This window comes from Nelumbo lutea, chromosome 6, assembly GCF_056320005.1.
Source record: "Nelumbo lutea isolate HS-2025 chromosome 6, American lotus-T2T, whole genome shotgun sequence".
NCBI lineage: Eukaryota > Viridiplantae > Streptophyta > Magnoliopsida > Proteales > Nelumbonaceae > Nelumbo > Nelumbo lutea.
In genome coordinates this window covers 28318417-28333172 of record NC_142689.1, presented here as the reverse complement: position 1 = coordinate 28333172, position 14756 = coordinate 28318417, and the positions used below count along the sequence as shown (strand labels likewise).

Here is a 14756-nt window from a genome sequence, read left to right as displayed (position 1 = left end):
CTAATCTATCTTTCTCCGCTTTGATTTACATGAATGTAACATTATCACTGTATCTAAAACAAAATTGCGACTGTCATTAAAATGGGTACCATTTACCCAAATCTATTAAATAATTGAATAAAAACACAGTCGAGGAGATAAGATTGAGAGATCCTTAATTTAATTCATAATAAAAACTTCCACCATTTTTATGGGTGGTTTTTGTTTGATTTGATTTGGGTTTCAAGAGGCAGTAGTAAGGAGCAATCCTACACGAGGGATCCATGGATTGAGAGTTCTATCCACTGTTATTACTGTTCCGTCGACCATTACCTACGACGACCCTTCTTCCGTGTTTCAGCTGAGACAACTCGATCTGGGTCTTCATGAAAAACCGCAACCTCTGCAACTCAAATTCCCTGGTCAACTCCATTCTCTGCTTCTCCATCTCCATCATCTGCTCCAGCTTTGACTTCTCCACTTTCTCGTACACTTCACCGAATTTCAAAATCGCCAGACTGAGCTCCCTCATCGAAGATTCGGACTTACCTCCCCAACCACTTCGAATTGATTCTCTCTTGAACCTCCATCTCTTCCCATTCACATTATTCCTCGCCGGGGGAAGACCATCCGTCGAGTCGCCCGAGTTGGTCGACTCCCGCTGATTTAACTGAGGCTGTCGCAACGATCTGAAGTTCCTAACGGCGGCTGCCGCGGATGACTTCGGGGTGGGACCGGATGGGGTGTTATTGCCGAGATCTTCGTTTTTCCTCGACGAGGGTCCGATGAGCTGATCAATGCGGTCAAAGAAAACCCATTTGGTGGAGAATCCAGAAGAGATCTTGGCCTTCTCGACCTTATACTTCTTCTTCAACGTATCGATTCGGTTCTTACACTGAATATCGGTTTTGGGCACCTTCGTGTAGTCTTCGCGGCTGGTCACAACATCGGCTACCTCTTGCCAGTGCTTCTGCTTCAAGTTGCCTCTGTTCAGCTCAATGTATCGTTCACCCCAGGCATCAATTAGAGTAGATGTGGCACCTTCGCTCCAACAATCTTCGCGGCCGTGTGTGACGCCTCCGCCGGTGTTGGTGTTAGTCATCCAGGGTTGCTGAATTGGAAGGGCTAGGGTTAGATACTGACGCGCCGGCGGTGGCGGCGCCGCTACGGTAACTGGTTGTGATGGTCCTATTTGGTGGTCTGACGATGCTGGGGATGTTGGGTTTGATTCCATCTCCTCTTCGTTTTCCATTCTGTGAGAGAGAGAGAGAGAGGTTAGGGTGGAGTTTGCCGGCGGTGAGGATTTTGAGGTTTGGTTAGGGGTTTTGTGTGTATTTCCTTCTTGGTGGGTCAGACGGCGACCGGTTAAGATCGAGAGGGAGGAGGACACGTGGAAGGCGATTAAAGTACAGGTATTTTGATCGGCGACCGGGGAAGGGAGACACCTACCGGCGTAACGTGGGTGTTGACAATGACGCCCGTTGGGCTCAGTAACCGGTGTGACGTGTCTGCTTCCGGTCCGTCCTAATTGGGCCGGCTTCTTTAACCCAGTCTACTCGATTAGGGAAAAATAATCTTCACTCTACAATAACAAAGCTGATTAAGACTTAGCCTTGGCTTCACGTCCAGACCATTCAATATTCAATTAGTCCATTAAAATAAGTATTTTATTTTATTGATTAAAAGCAAGGGATTGATTGATTGAGCATACACACACAAGCTTGAGAGACAAAGACCCTCAAACTATCAAACAGGTGTCTCTTTTGTCCACGTGTTTAGGGCCTTAAAATAATTATTTAGAAAAATATCTTTCACAAAGGTCACGTGGGCAACATTGGTATTTGGTAGCTAGTAGGGGTCCCATTAATGGCCGTGAATCCTTTTATGTTCCGACGGAGATGGGCTTGTCAAGTCTGTGCCCACACCCTTCCAACCGCCTTTTGCAACCCTACAGTAGAGATATCACTCCGAAGCCGAACTCGTTCCGACGTGTTTAACTTATTACCCAGGAAGAATGGATTATTTTGAAAACTGGCAAGGAATTGGGGTCAATACACGTTGAGATGTGCATGTGGGGTGCCAATGTGACTTGGGAGAGGAGGGTTAGGGAGAATTAGCATCTGCATCCTACAGCACATCCCAACTGTCTATTGGAAACATCTTTCAATGACAACTAAGAAAATGTTCCCAATGCATGCTGAGATGTGCATGTGGGGGCCAATTAAGGCTATCAACAGGTTAGGTTTGGATTGGTACCGATCTGATAGAAAATATTGAGGATACAGAACTGAACCAGACCCAATAGAGTTTGTAATTTTCATACCCATAATCGAATCGATCAGTTCTCAAGATAATCAGGTCTGATCCAACAGACCTGATTGTAATAAATAAATACATACATACATACATATATAATATCAATTCTGAACCAATAATAATCATAAATATCAGGACCAGAATCAACCCATCGATTCCAGTTCCTAGAACCAGAACCAACCCAATCAGTTCAGGTCCATCAAATTGAACCTAAACAAAATGAATCAGTTTTCAAATCCATTCCCACTCCCATCGCTCTCCCCTATTTTAATGTAAAATTTAGGTGCATTCCCCTAATTGATCCCACAGCCTGCTCAACAGCATGAGACGTTCAACTAATCCGAACTTGAATCAGCCGATCCTGATTTTCTATAATTTGATAAGATGATTAGATTAATTAAACTTAGGGAATTGGGGGATGATATGCCATTTAGTCCATGCCAATAATGTGGCAATGTGCAAATCAATAATATTGTGGCAGTTGTATGCTTTATTAAATTATCCCTATTACAGTTATTTATACCAAATACATATTATTAAAAATCAATGGTTCCTCAAAACCCTAGAAATCATTGTTTATTGAGGAAATAGTTTTGACAAAATGATTCTTCTAACCTAACAACCACTTGGTTGGTGGTGTTTGGTTCTAGTCTTTTTTTGTAAGGTATCTTTGCCATGTCAACATCATGTAGGCATTTTGATCTACCTCTCACTTTATTTTATTCGGTCGAATGGTTTCAACCCGTTTCAAGCAATATTGAGTGTCTCAAATTTTGTAGGAATTGTTTTTGAAGAAAACATCATTTTAATGTTTTTTGAAATGAAAATAATATTTTCACTTTTTTATCTCTGTGGTGACTAATGAGAAATGGGATCTGCTCCTCACACTTGGGCATCTCACATGCACATCCATTATGCATTGGAAACATCTCCCATGAAAATTAACGTACATGTACGGGAGATGTTCCCAATGCATGATAGGATGTGTCTGTGAGGCACCTTGGGAGGAGCAGATCCAGTCTTGACCAATGATGCCTAATTAGCACCAAATAACAATATAATATATACATAAAACTTGTAGTAATTTTGTTGAATTCCAAGGTGTCATGTTATCTAAAAAGTTGGCAATGATACGAAATACTATCTTAATTGTTTAGTAGCCTTTTTGAGTATTGGATGAAAACTTTGTGAGGCAAGAAAATCCTAATATTATAATCCCGAATGTATACAATTGAGTGCATTATACATGGCTTTTGTAAGTGTGGGCGCTTTTTGGGACTGATTTTCAATAAAAAACGCCCATGCTTCAAAAATCCATTTTTCAAAAAAAAATGTTTCTGTCACGTAGGCAATGAGCAATACTATGTTGTTTGGTAAGGTGATTTTTATCAATGTTTTTCATGTATATGCTGACAGGTAAGCACCACATAGGATACACATCAGTCAACTGTTAGGGGAAATGGTTCACCGATGCATTCATGCATCGGTGGGGTTCCAATTTTCGAGACATGCCCGATTTTTAAATAATTGGCCGAACCAAACAATGAGATACATGGGTATTTATTGAAACGCCTATGCGGACCCGATGTAACACCATTTATTTGAAAAACGGCTACGGTTTCAAACCCCTATAAAATTTGGGGTAAGGCTGCAAATGGATCGGATCAGATTTGATAAAGGGGATATTCGATCCTTTTCGATGAAAAATTCGATCGATCTGAATTCAATAAGAATCTTTCGACTTTTCAAGACTATGATTAGAATTCAAATACAAATATCTTATCAGATATCTGATTTGATTTGAATTGTAATAAAAAAACTTAATGATATAATATAAATAGTATATAATTATATAAATAATATTATAAAATATATATGATATACACAAATAATATAGAATATAGAATATTTCATAACTAATCGATCAGATTAGGTCGGGATATATTTGAAATTGATTCATTAATCAAACATATTGATTTTTCCAATTCGATCCAATTTATTAAGATCAAAGGAGGTGTCCGAAAACGACTATTATCAGATCAAATTCAGACATGGTCTGACTTATTTGCAGCCCTAGTCTTGGGTTTTAAGAAGAAAAAATAACGATGATTAATAATGTTTTCCAATGCAGACTTCTGAATTCTGCTACAGACCTATAAAATTTCAAAATACCAAATCCCCTATTCCTTACATTAATGGCCCCCGTGTACTGTTCGCTTAATGCAGAATTCTGAATTTTACTGCATTAATTCCGAATTAACACTTACCCCAAGTGTATTTTGGGCCTAAAATTTTTTACCTTGGGCTGAACCATCATTCTCCCAATTGTTTTTGTGGGCAACAGTCTAATCCCGTACAAGTGGTGCAAAAATCTCTCTCCTCTACGGGTTGTTTCCTTTCCCATGGCCGGGGCGATTAGTGGCTGCAATTCACCGCGGATAGAAAAAATGGGTTCATCTATGGCTCCGCCCTCTGCCGAGCCCTTGGCTATTATTTGGTCAGATCTGTGTTCTCTCCTGCGCCTTCAGGTCAATAGGTCATCATCTATGGCCCCTGTTAACAGTGGAACTAGCCAATAAAACCTTAAAGATGCGGGATTATAGGTAAAAGTATTAAAATTGTCTATTATATTTTTCACAATTTCATTCATTTACAAATTTTATTGCTCCATCTGTTGAAAAAATTTTAAGTGATTAAATTCACCCATGTGAACAATAAGGTTTATAGTGAATTAATTGAGTTTAAAAACAATAGTTCGATGAAATAGCGCCTACTTTCAACAAAGTTAGACTGTTATACCAATAATTAACAATAAAGTATTAAAACATTTTGGAAAAGAACAAGTTATGGACTATGCTTTAAAGGCCGATTGCTTTTTCCTGTGAAGACCTTTCTCTTTCGAGCTGAAAACACGAAAAATGAAGAATGAAGATGTTAGCTATTTAATTAGTGTGATGTTGGTAACACGAACAAGTTCGACACGATCATATGGGTCATACTGGGTTTGGGGTTTTAAGTCCATGGGCTAACACGACATGGCATGATTGAGCGGGCCGTGCCGCCTGTGCCTCGCGGACTGGCATGGCTCAGGCCACAGCCCGTTCCAGTACGGTTCACAGCCCGACCCATATATTATTTATATATTTTATATAATATTATATAATAATATATAGTATATAATATATTAATAAAATACTTTTTTTTTATTTTATTATACTAATTTATTTAATTATTGTATATATAAGCAATTGTTTACACAAAACTCATATAAAATTAAAATTTTAAGCAATTTATTATACTAGTCTGACCTATAGTACGATATAGACCTGTATGAGCCATATTAGACTAACCCCCAAATTTTTCAGTGGGAAAGATGGCACAATCCATACTGACGTACGGACCAATACAGCACGGCCCACTTTACACCTCTAGATATCGAAACATGAGAAATGAATAAAGGCACATTTTGTTCAGCACAAAACCAATGTTTATCCTCCTCTTATGTTTTGGCCCTTGAATACATTTATATTTAGAATGTATCTATATTTAAAACCATAGTATTAATGCTTTCCCAAAAAAAAGGGGTGTTTGCTAATGTATATGATATTGTTTAGTTTATGATGAACTTTTGTTTAGTTGGAATTCCACTCTTCCTGAGCTCCTGTACTCCAACGTCAGCTGCTTTTCTCCCTTCAGCTTTCGCCTTTCAGCTAGAGCCTAGAGGTAAGGCTTATTCAGCTGGGCTGGGCCTAATCTGGATCTTTGTATTGTTTCTCGTGTTCTCGTGTTTTTTCAAAATGGACGGAAGAACACGATGGGCCTAACTAAATTAGCAAACCCTTTATACAAAATATCATCTAAACGATGCGGCCCATGATTATGTTGACTTATTTTATTCATTAAAATAAGTTATTCAGTTCAGTTGTCACCAAGAAATCAGTTATTCATTAAAATAAGTTATTCAGTTCAGTTGCAAACCCTTTTGGTAATTTCTTTTCCTTTGTCCATACAAAAAGTATCTCCGCGCCACATTCTCTCACTCTGTATGCATCCAGAACCTTCTGTAGTTTTCTCTGCTCTCGAAGCTTCTACAGACTCACTCCCCTGCCCCTACACCTTCGTTTTATATCTATATAAACCCCCTTTCCTTCGTCCATCATTTTCAGAAAATCAACAGATTTCTCGTCACAACTCTAGCTATCTCGCTTACGGTCTTTCTGCTTTCGGTTGAGGTCAGTTCAGGTGCCCAAATTCGCTTCCTCTCATCTCATGGCTTCGTTACTTGTTTTGAGGCGAGTTTCTGCTCCAAGCCTTCTCAACAAGTTCCTCCACCCCCTCCGATCTGTCGCCGTCGCTCCTTCTGCCGCTCGCTCCTTCAACACTAATGCTCAGTTGCGCGATCATGACGACGATGAGCGTCGCATCGATGTCAGCCGCCACTCCGACGAGCCTGTTTCCCGCCGTCGTGACTACGTTCCTAGCTTCTTTTCAGGTAGTTGTGATCTCAGTCCTTGTTCTTCTGGTCTATGTTCACCATTTTCTTATCGACGTGTAGTCTTTTTTACTTCTAGTTTTGGTTTATAATATTGTCTGATTGTGTCCATGATTTTTATCGGTTTCTCTAACGTGTCTATTTCAACTCGGTTTTGCAGATGTGCTTGATCCCTTCTCTCCGACAAGGAGCTTGAGCCAGGTTCTGAATTTGATGGATCAATTCATGGACAACCCGTTCTTGGCTGCATCCAGAGGGATGGTAGCTGGATCGAGAAGAGGATGGGACGTTAAAGAAGACGAGAATGGTCTCTATGTGAGGATCGACATGCCAGGGCTCGGGAAAGATAGTGTTAAGGTTTCCGTGGAGCAGAACACCCTGATCATCAAGGGAGAAGGGGAAAAGGAATCCGAGGAGGAGGAGAGCGGACTGAGGTACAGTAGCAGGATCGACCTACCTGAGAAGCTCTACAAGACCGATCAAGTTAAAGCTGAGATGAAGAATGGTGTACTCAAGGTTGTAGTTCCGAAGGTGAAGAAAGAGGAGAGGAAGGACGTTTTCCATGTCAACATCGAGTGATTTGGCTGAATTAACCTGACGAATTAGCGGTAGTGAGTTTTTGTAGAAACCTTCTCTTTACTTCTGTCGTCAGTAGTGTAGACATTGAGAAGAGTTTGTACTTAATGGGGAATTGAGGTTTCTGCCTTTTTGGTTTTAACAGCGAAATGTAAAGTGGGTCTTGTGACAGAAATGAATAATACTTCGGTTTCTTTCTTGGTTTTATTTATCTTCGACTAATTTTGTTTCTTCCATTTCTATAACCGACTGAGCTTCGACGAAGTTACTGTAACCGACTCAAATGGCAAGTGGATTGGAAGATAACCTTCCGTAGTTCCTTTGTACATTACTCTAATTGAATTTGCACCTATGGAGGGAAATAAATTGACCACAGAAATGGTGGTCTGGACGTGGAGCTGAGTACTGGCATTATATGGTAAATATAGTAAATGAACAATGCTTAAAATTGCTTTCCATCCTCTTTTCCCCTGTATCTGTCTACGGTAAATATAAAACAGAAATAATTAACTGATGGAATATATTTGCATTTCACATCCTAACTCTACTCCTATGCTATCGGGTTATTTGCCCGATCCGAGTTAGTCGATTCCGGATCTCCTGCCCACCTGTAAGATATGAAAGAGGATGTGATGTTCCAGGAAATCCGGACTCTAGGGTCATGGATATGGGATTATTTCGGTTTCGATTGTCTCCAGGTGGGTTTCTATAAAGGTGTAATTTGTCCTATTTTATTGGTGATTCTGTAAAGGACATGGTACACCTCTCTAATCGGGTTATCGACCAATTTTTAGATTACAGGTTGAGTTGCTACTCTACTATCGTTCTATCATTTCATATATTTTGGTAATTTTTTGTAGTTTGTGTCAGACAACTCCTTCTTGCCATATGCCCTGAACCCCTGACCGGCTGACCCTTGAGAATATTCGCGGGGCAAGGCGGGTTTGGGTTAGGGTGGAGTCGGGTCGGTTTTGGACAAAGGCTAAAGCCCCACCCAATCCTCTGTCCTCATCTCATCTCATCGCTGACCTTTGATTCCGTGCGGAGGTTTACTGGAGCAAAAGTTTATCCGATCACCGAATAAAATTTTTTTCTGAAACTTCTGGATTGTACTAGATGTCTAGACAAGTTTGAACCTTATCCGAATATCAAATAAATAAATTTAAAAAAATTAGGGATTTTTAGATTACAATCCCCCTCAGAAATGGGAAATGATATATTAATGAGCGTTAATATATTAACATTTTAACCTTCATAGAAAAATATAAAATATATAAAATAAATTAACGGGTGAATATATAACTATTTTAATATTTAGACATGAAAAAAGAAAAGTTCAAAAAAATATTTTCAAATATAAAATACATAAAAACGTAGAGATTACGAAAATATAAAAATTATAGAAAATACAAATAAAATAAAAAATTATTTTGAAATTATAGTAATTATAAAAATTGAAAAACAAAATCAGAAAATAAAAATTATAGAAAAAATACCAAAAATTTATAGATTTTAGAAAATAGAAAAATATAGAAAACAATGAAAATTATAATAAAGCATTAAAAGTGCAAAAAAAAAGAAAATTGAAAACTGAAAAGACCATTTTTCCACTAACTCACCATTTAAGGGTAATTTGGTCATAAAAATTGTTATTTATGCTGACATAAACACCTCTATTAAGAAGCATTAACAGTGCACTAATGGACGGTGAGTTTTGAAAAATAAAAACTGACATATTCAAAAATTCAGAGTGAGTTTTAGACAATTTCCCAGTAAAAAGGGCCAGGGTCAGAATTTTTAAGCTCAAAGTACATTTGGTGGGTGCCGGCTTGGAATTGATACCAATTCGCAGGGCATATTATGTACAGTATGGGTTTTTGACATTTTGAATATTTATAACTATGCAGTGGAAAAAAAAAATCTATATTAAATCTGTCCGTATTTCTCCAAAAAAATAGGGTTTTTATAGTTTAGTCCACCCCTAGGTGGAGTTAAGATTTATAGCGGTGAATTTGCATATCATGGGCAGGATATAATTTATAAGGGGGGCTAGGAGGCCACTGCAATTTCAGATTTATGAGGTCGATTACACTCCACTTATCCCAAAAAAAATCGCCCTACTGACACCATGAGACTCGTGAAAGTGACGCTACAACACAAAAGACAAAAGCGGACATGGTCTTTTGGGTCTGTACTAAAATTTGCATATCCATGGGCCTAGCCCATATGATTAATGGGCATTAAAATTAGACCCAGATCTGACCCAGGGCTTTAAAATTGCCATCATAAGAGATTGAGATTAAACCATAAAGACCCAGAATTTAATGGGCTTTTCTTTAATGGAGTTTTGGTTTTTGCCTGAGCTCCTTGTTTTCTTTTTTTCTTTTTCTTTTTTGGCTTCATTGACCCATCTTCTGTCCCCTTAACTCTCCAACCCTGGTCTCAGCAGGATTTGATCCCAGGTCTCTGTTACAAGTTAGAGATTCTATTTCAGTTTTCTAATTAGGATTTCATTTGATTCATATTTAGAATCGGAATTGAAAGGGCCTATTCTCATAATCTGTTTGGCTCAGACCGGAATTAAAATCGTAATTGGAATAAGCTAAAATGGGATTTCACTCTCAAGTAAGGGGGAAAGAAATGGCCATTCCCTTAAATGAGAAGAATGTCATTCCAGCAAGAATAGAAATATGATTCTAATTCCACCCAACGAAACAGTTGGAATTGGAATAACCCTAGGGATGCGATTTAGGAAGGACCAACCCAATGTTGAAATAATTCACCCCAAAATCTTACACGTGCTAGACTTGGGCCCGAGCCTAGTCCTTAGGTAGCCCAAACCTGGCCCTAACTTTATTCCCACTATATATATAATTATATATATACATTTGCATATGTATATACATATATAATTTTTTAGAGTGGATTCATTGACCAACTCGAACTCAGCCCTGGCCCGAACCCAATCCAAATACATTAAATTACAATGTGAGTTAAACTCGGATTAGAAAGGCCGGATTTGGTCTGGTCTAGACTCAGGCCGTAGGACCAAATGTTAGGATTGGGCCTGGGTTGACCATAAAATCAGCGCAACCCGCCTAGCTTACACAATTTAGCATACTTCTGTCCACTCTAATAAATGGGCTTCAAAGCATACATATTAAACCCCGTGACTCGGTTAAAAAAACAAGTTTAGCAGTTTAAACTAACCCATCTAAGTGACCAAAGCATAACAAATTATATAACGTTTTCTTTATTCCTACGCCAGTAACTAAAGGGATGGTAAGAATATTATTTAAAGTTTCCCCACCTGAAACCGGCAAACTCGTAATGAGTGCAGGTGAGTGATTTTATTTTTTTTTAATAACCACAAAAAGCAAGCCGTACAAATATTGCAAAAGCCAAATGCAATTGAAAACTTTGTTGACATTGATTGGACTTGAAATTGCACTCGGAGTTTGGTTGGTCGGCATTTAGCATTTGGTAACCCTTTTTTTGTGTTGTTTTTTGTTCCGGAGACAGGAATTATTTGTTCCCTTTCTTATCTTTGGCGTTTCTTGTTATTTGTTGCCACCTAAACGCCCTATCCTGAAGTCAACAGAATGGGTAGAGAGGAAGCCCTAAGGAGAGCTGCACGGGTGGGTCATTAACTAGATCTAACCTCTATTTATATTATCAGAAAGAGAGAGAGAGATGTGTATGTAAATAATATAAGAAGCTATGCACTAAAGCAAGTAGAACCAAAGAGGCACAAAGAGAAAGAGGACTTGTTCTTCTTGGATTTGGTGGGAAAGTTCAGAAGCGCCATTCTTCCAGTTTGATCGGGGTCCGTTAGTGTCCCCTTCATGATCACTTGTTTATTGTGTACATCTACCACGTACTCCAGCAAACCTGTTCCAACACCACCACCACCCAGAAACAAAATTAGGTTCTTGATTCATCAGGTTTCAATTTGATGCGTGTATGGAAGTTTATTGTCTAAATCACCCTGATCAATCTTAGAGTTCTGAATCAAGGTGGGGTTCTATGTTCACCAAACTGATTGTAGGAACCACACCTGATTCAAAGATGTAAAGCCACAAAATCTTATATATAATTAATGGTTTTGATGACCTTTGACAATTGTACATTGTAATGCTCCAGAGTGAGAAAAAGCTCAAAAGAAACGTAATGCCCTTACCGTTCATCTTGGAAATAACTTGGGAGACCCTCTGGCGGCAATGTATACAGCCCATGTTGGCACTCATCACAACTACCTGAAACTGCAGAACATCACCGACCAGACGATCACAAAAGACACCCGAATGAGATTACAAGATATATATAACCCAAAAGTGAATCTGTTCAAAGATACAAGAAAATCAGCACCCAAGATGGGTGGCTTAAGAATTGACACCTCCTCATATGCCATGCCGCAGAGAGAAGCTTTGATCGGTTCAAAGCGCTGACCAGCGTAACTGGAGCGCTCAGAATGATCTTTGCTTCCTTCATTGAAGGAGCGAAATTACTTTCTTGCAAATGAGTTGTTGGATTTGGATTTATACTGGTTTTACAGCTGGAAACCTTTTGAGATAGCAAGGCAGAAGGGAGGCGGAAACAAATGAAAATGAAGAACAAGCCATTTTTTTATCTCGTTGAGTCTCTGTAATACTTCTATATAAATTTCGAAAAAAGAAAGATTACCCAATAAAAACGAGGAGTGGGGGAAGAAGAAGTATGCTAACTTTCAACTTACAGGAGGGAGCGTTAAATTCTCTGCAAATCTCAAAGCTTGCTTTGTCATCGTCTCCATAATCGCATTTCACTCTCTCTCTCTCTCAGATGAATAACAAAGATTAGATTAGGCTCCTGTGTTTGACAATTTATATGGTATTATAGGTGTATTTGCCGAGTTAACAAAGAAGTATTTGCAGACTCGTGGAGCTACAGAGAATTTTAGAATAATATATAATAATTAATAATAAAAGAAAAGAGAAGAACTTTCACCATTTGAAGTTTCGTAAACAATCAATTTATCTTCTCTAAATGCTGTCCTCTAGCTGTTCTATTACAAACATTGACGCATACATACATACATAATATACATATATACATACATATAAATATAACGTAATATGTGGGCCACCTCTCTCTCTCTCGTTCTCTCAGAACCTTCTCCCTCACTGTTGGATTCCAGAGCTCTACAGTTCAATTTTGCAAAGTGCAAACACAAAAGGATGGTGTCCCACTAAAACTAACCGAAAGTTCCAGCTGACTGATGCAACAATAAATTGTCTTTTAAATACAATTTACTTTGATGGGGAACCCTAGTCGTTGGATCCAAAAGCTAAGCCATCGATTACTCAACAGTGATCTGATGGTATCATCAGATCGAATTATATCATCATAGCGAATAAGTTTGAGCTATGGTCTGGTCTATGGGTTGAATAGTCAGTCCATTGTCCATTATGGCGATGTTCAGCATTAATTAATAATAAACAAGGAAAACAAACAATACAGGGCAAGTTTTTCCCTTTTTTTTTTCAACTTATTTTACTGGAGATAAGCCGGTTAAGATTAGGTACACTAAAATGGAGGAAAAAGTCTGGCAGCTTTGGCATGTTATAGCCAGCGAAAGCCTTCCTAGCCCTGCACGTCATATGACAGACTATGGGCTTCACGCTCTCCTCGTTACTCCCTTAATTCTTTATTATGGTATGTATAGATAAAAGAAAACCTAATACTCAACGGGTATAAGGATAAGAAAGGTTGAAATGAAGATGCTTATTAATTGGTTTCTAGAATTAGGTGAGACAACTGATAGGACATTGGATGATCAAAATATTATTTTGGGCTCTCTCCATCACATTTTCCTTTAGTTATTTACTATTATTATTTAATTGTTATGCACTTCCTAAGATATTCAGGGTTTGAAATTCATGTAGATTGTAACCATCTTTCCTGCTCACAATAAAATATTATCAAAAAGCATTCAGAAAAAGTGAGCTTGATTTCTCTGTGAATGGACCACCTATAGGCTAGAGTCAGTCAAACTTTTTTGGTCGTCTGTCCTGGTGGCACAAGTTCATCCATAAACGGATTCATGGATATTAAATTAAATGGCTGCTTTAAGGGAACTGGCCAACCGGGGGTATATCTATGATCCATTCCAGTACGAAAAGGACCGCTTCCAAAGATTGTGAATTCGTGATGTTGGGTACCAATTGGCATATCACATGAATAGAATCGATGGGGAAAACAGTTAAGCCGTTTCATGTGAAAACAACAAAATGCCAAAAACATTACATTTCTTGTGGATATCTCAAAACCAGAGATTTCGAGGGGAAGACCCTGTTTTGGCCTCTTTGATACAATCAGAGTTTAAAATATCGATATATCCGATCAAGGTTCAAAATATTAACATGTATCGGTCTATATTGTTAGACAGTTTTGTATGTCCTTAGCTTCAATCCAATTTTTATGTACTTTTGACATTTAGTGTAAATAAATAAAGTGTATGTTTAATTTATGTTGTTTGGTATAATTTTGTGTATGACTCTAAAACTGGACACTTATAGAGACTCGTGTTAGTTTTAAATGTTTACAACCATTGGATAAGTCTGGGGAGATTTATCCCACCAAGTGTTGGGATGGCTTGTCTTGCCCACCAGGGTAAGACCCAAGGCACATGGAGTATAGGATTACTTGAATATTTGAATCGAAACAGATTTTCAGTATTGCCTTGGACTTGGAGACAAATGGGTAAAACTGAAAAGTTACACCTGACCCTTAGGCTCGATTATGATACTTCACTAGGTGTCGGATCGGACTGTCTTTGATATGTCAATCAGTGAGATCCTTAGCGGGGGTCAAAACCTTGGTATGTTGGGGCAGTCTGAGAATTCATCTGAGTGAGTGATCATAGTGATAGGATCAACCCCTTTGTCGGACAATGGTAATGATCGGGAATGCACTCTCTTTGATGGAAAACAAACTGCTGGCAGTTGATTTCAATCGTTGAAATTTTGTTTTGCAATATATATATATATATATATATATATATATATATATATATATATATATATATATGTACGATTTCAAAAAAGTTTGCAAATGGTTTTAATTCCTGTGATCCATGTGAGTAGAGAGTGCGGCACTGTTCCTTGCAACCGAGGGAGAGGTCATCTCTTATCGGGCAATGCTTGATCATTAAGGGCTGAGATGTTAAGTGTAAGACCATTTAGGATAATACCTGATGGGCTAATTTTGCACCTGCCCACAGTCCCTGAGTTTTTATAAGATGGCTTGGCCCAGGGATCACTTAATGTAAATGTTGGGCCCATAGGGTCCATGTGATGGGCTCAAGGCTTCACTGAGCTTTTTAGTGAATTCGGCTAGGCCTTATAATAAAGGT

At 38.5% G+C, this 14756-nt stretch overlaps 1 protein-coding gene and 1 pseudogene across 3 annotated transcripts; one reads left to right on the top strand and one right to left on the bottom strand.

The window, feature by feature from the left end:
* Nucleotides 1–71: 71 nt before the first annotated feature.
* On the bottom strand, nucleotides 72–1658 carry LOC148848211 (trihelix transcription factor ASIL2 pseudogene; annotated as a pseudogene). The gene has a single exon (XR_016100444.1). The product of XR_016100444.1 is annotated as a trihelix transcription factor ASIL2 pseudogene (transcript).
* Nucleotides 1659–6352: 4694 nt separating this feature from the next.
* Nucleotides 6353–7570, top strand: LOC148848210 (small heat shock protein, chloroplastic-like). 2 transcript variants are annotated; one of them, XM_088948548.1, is made up of 2 exons: nucleotides 6353–6787; nucleotides 6948–7570. In XM_088948548.1, the coding sequence occupies exons 1-2, from the start codon at nucleotides 6565–6567 to the stop codon at nucleotides 7364–7366; spliced, it is 642 nt and encodes a 213-aa protein (XP_088804674.1). In that variant the 5' UTR covers nucleotides 6353–6564; the 3' UTR covers nucleotides 7367–7570. The 2 variants fall into 2 exon arrangements, with proteins under 2 accessions (XP_088804674.1, XP_088804672.1); XM_088948546.1 differs by having other exon boundaries at nucleotides 6353–6790.
* Nucleotides 7571–14756: the final 7186 nt, after the last annotated feature.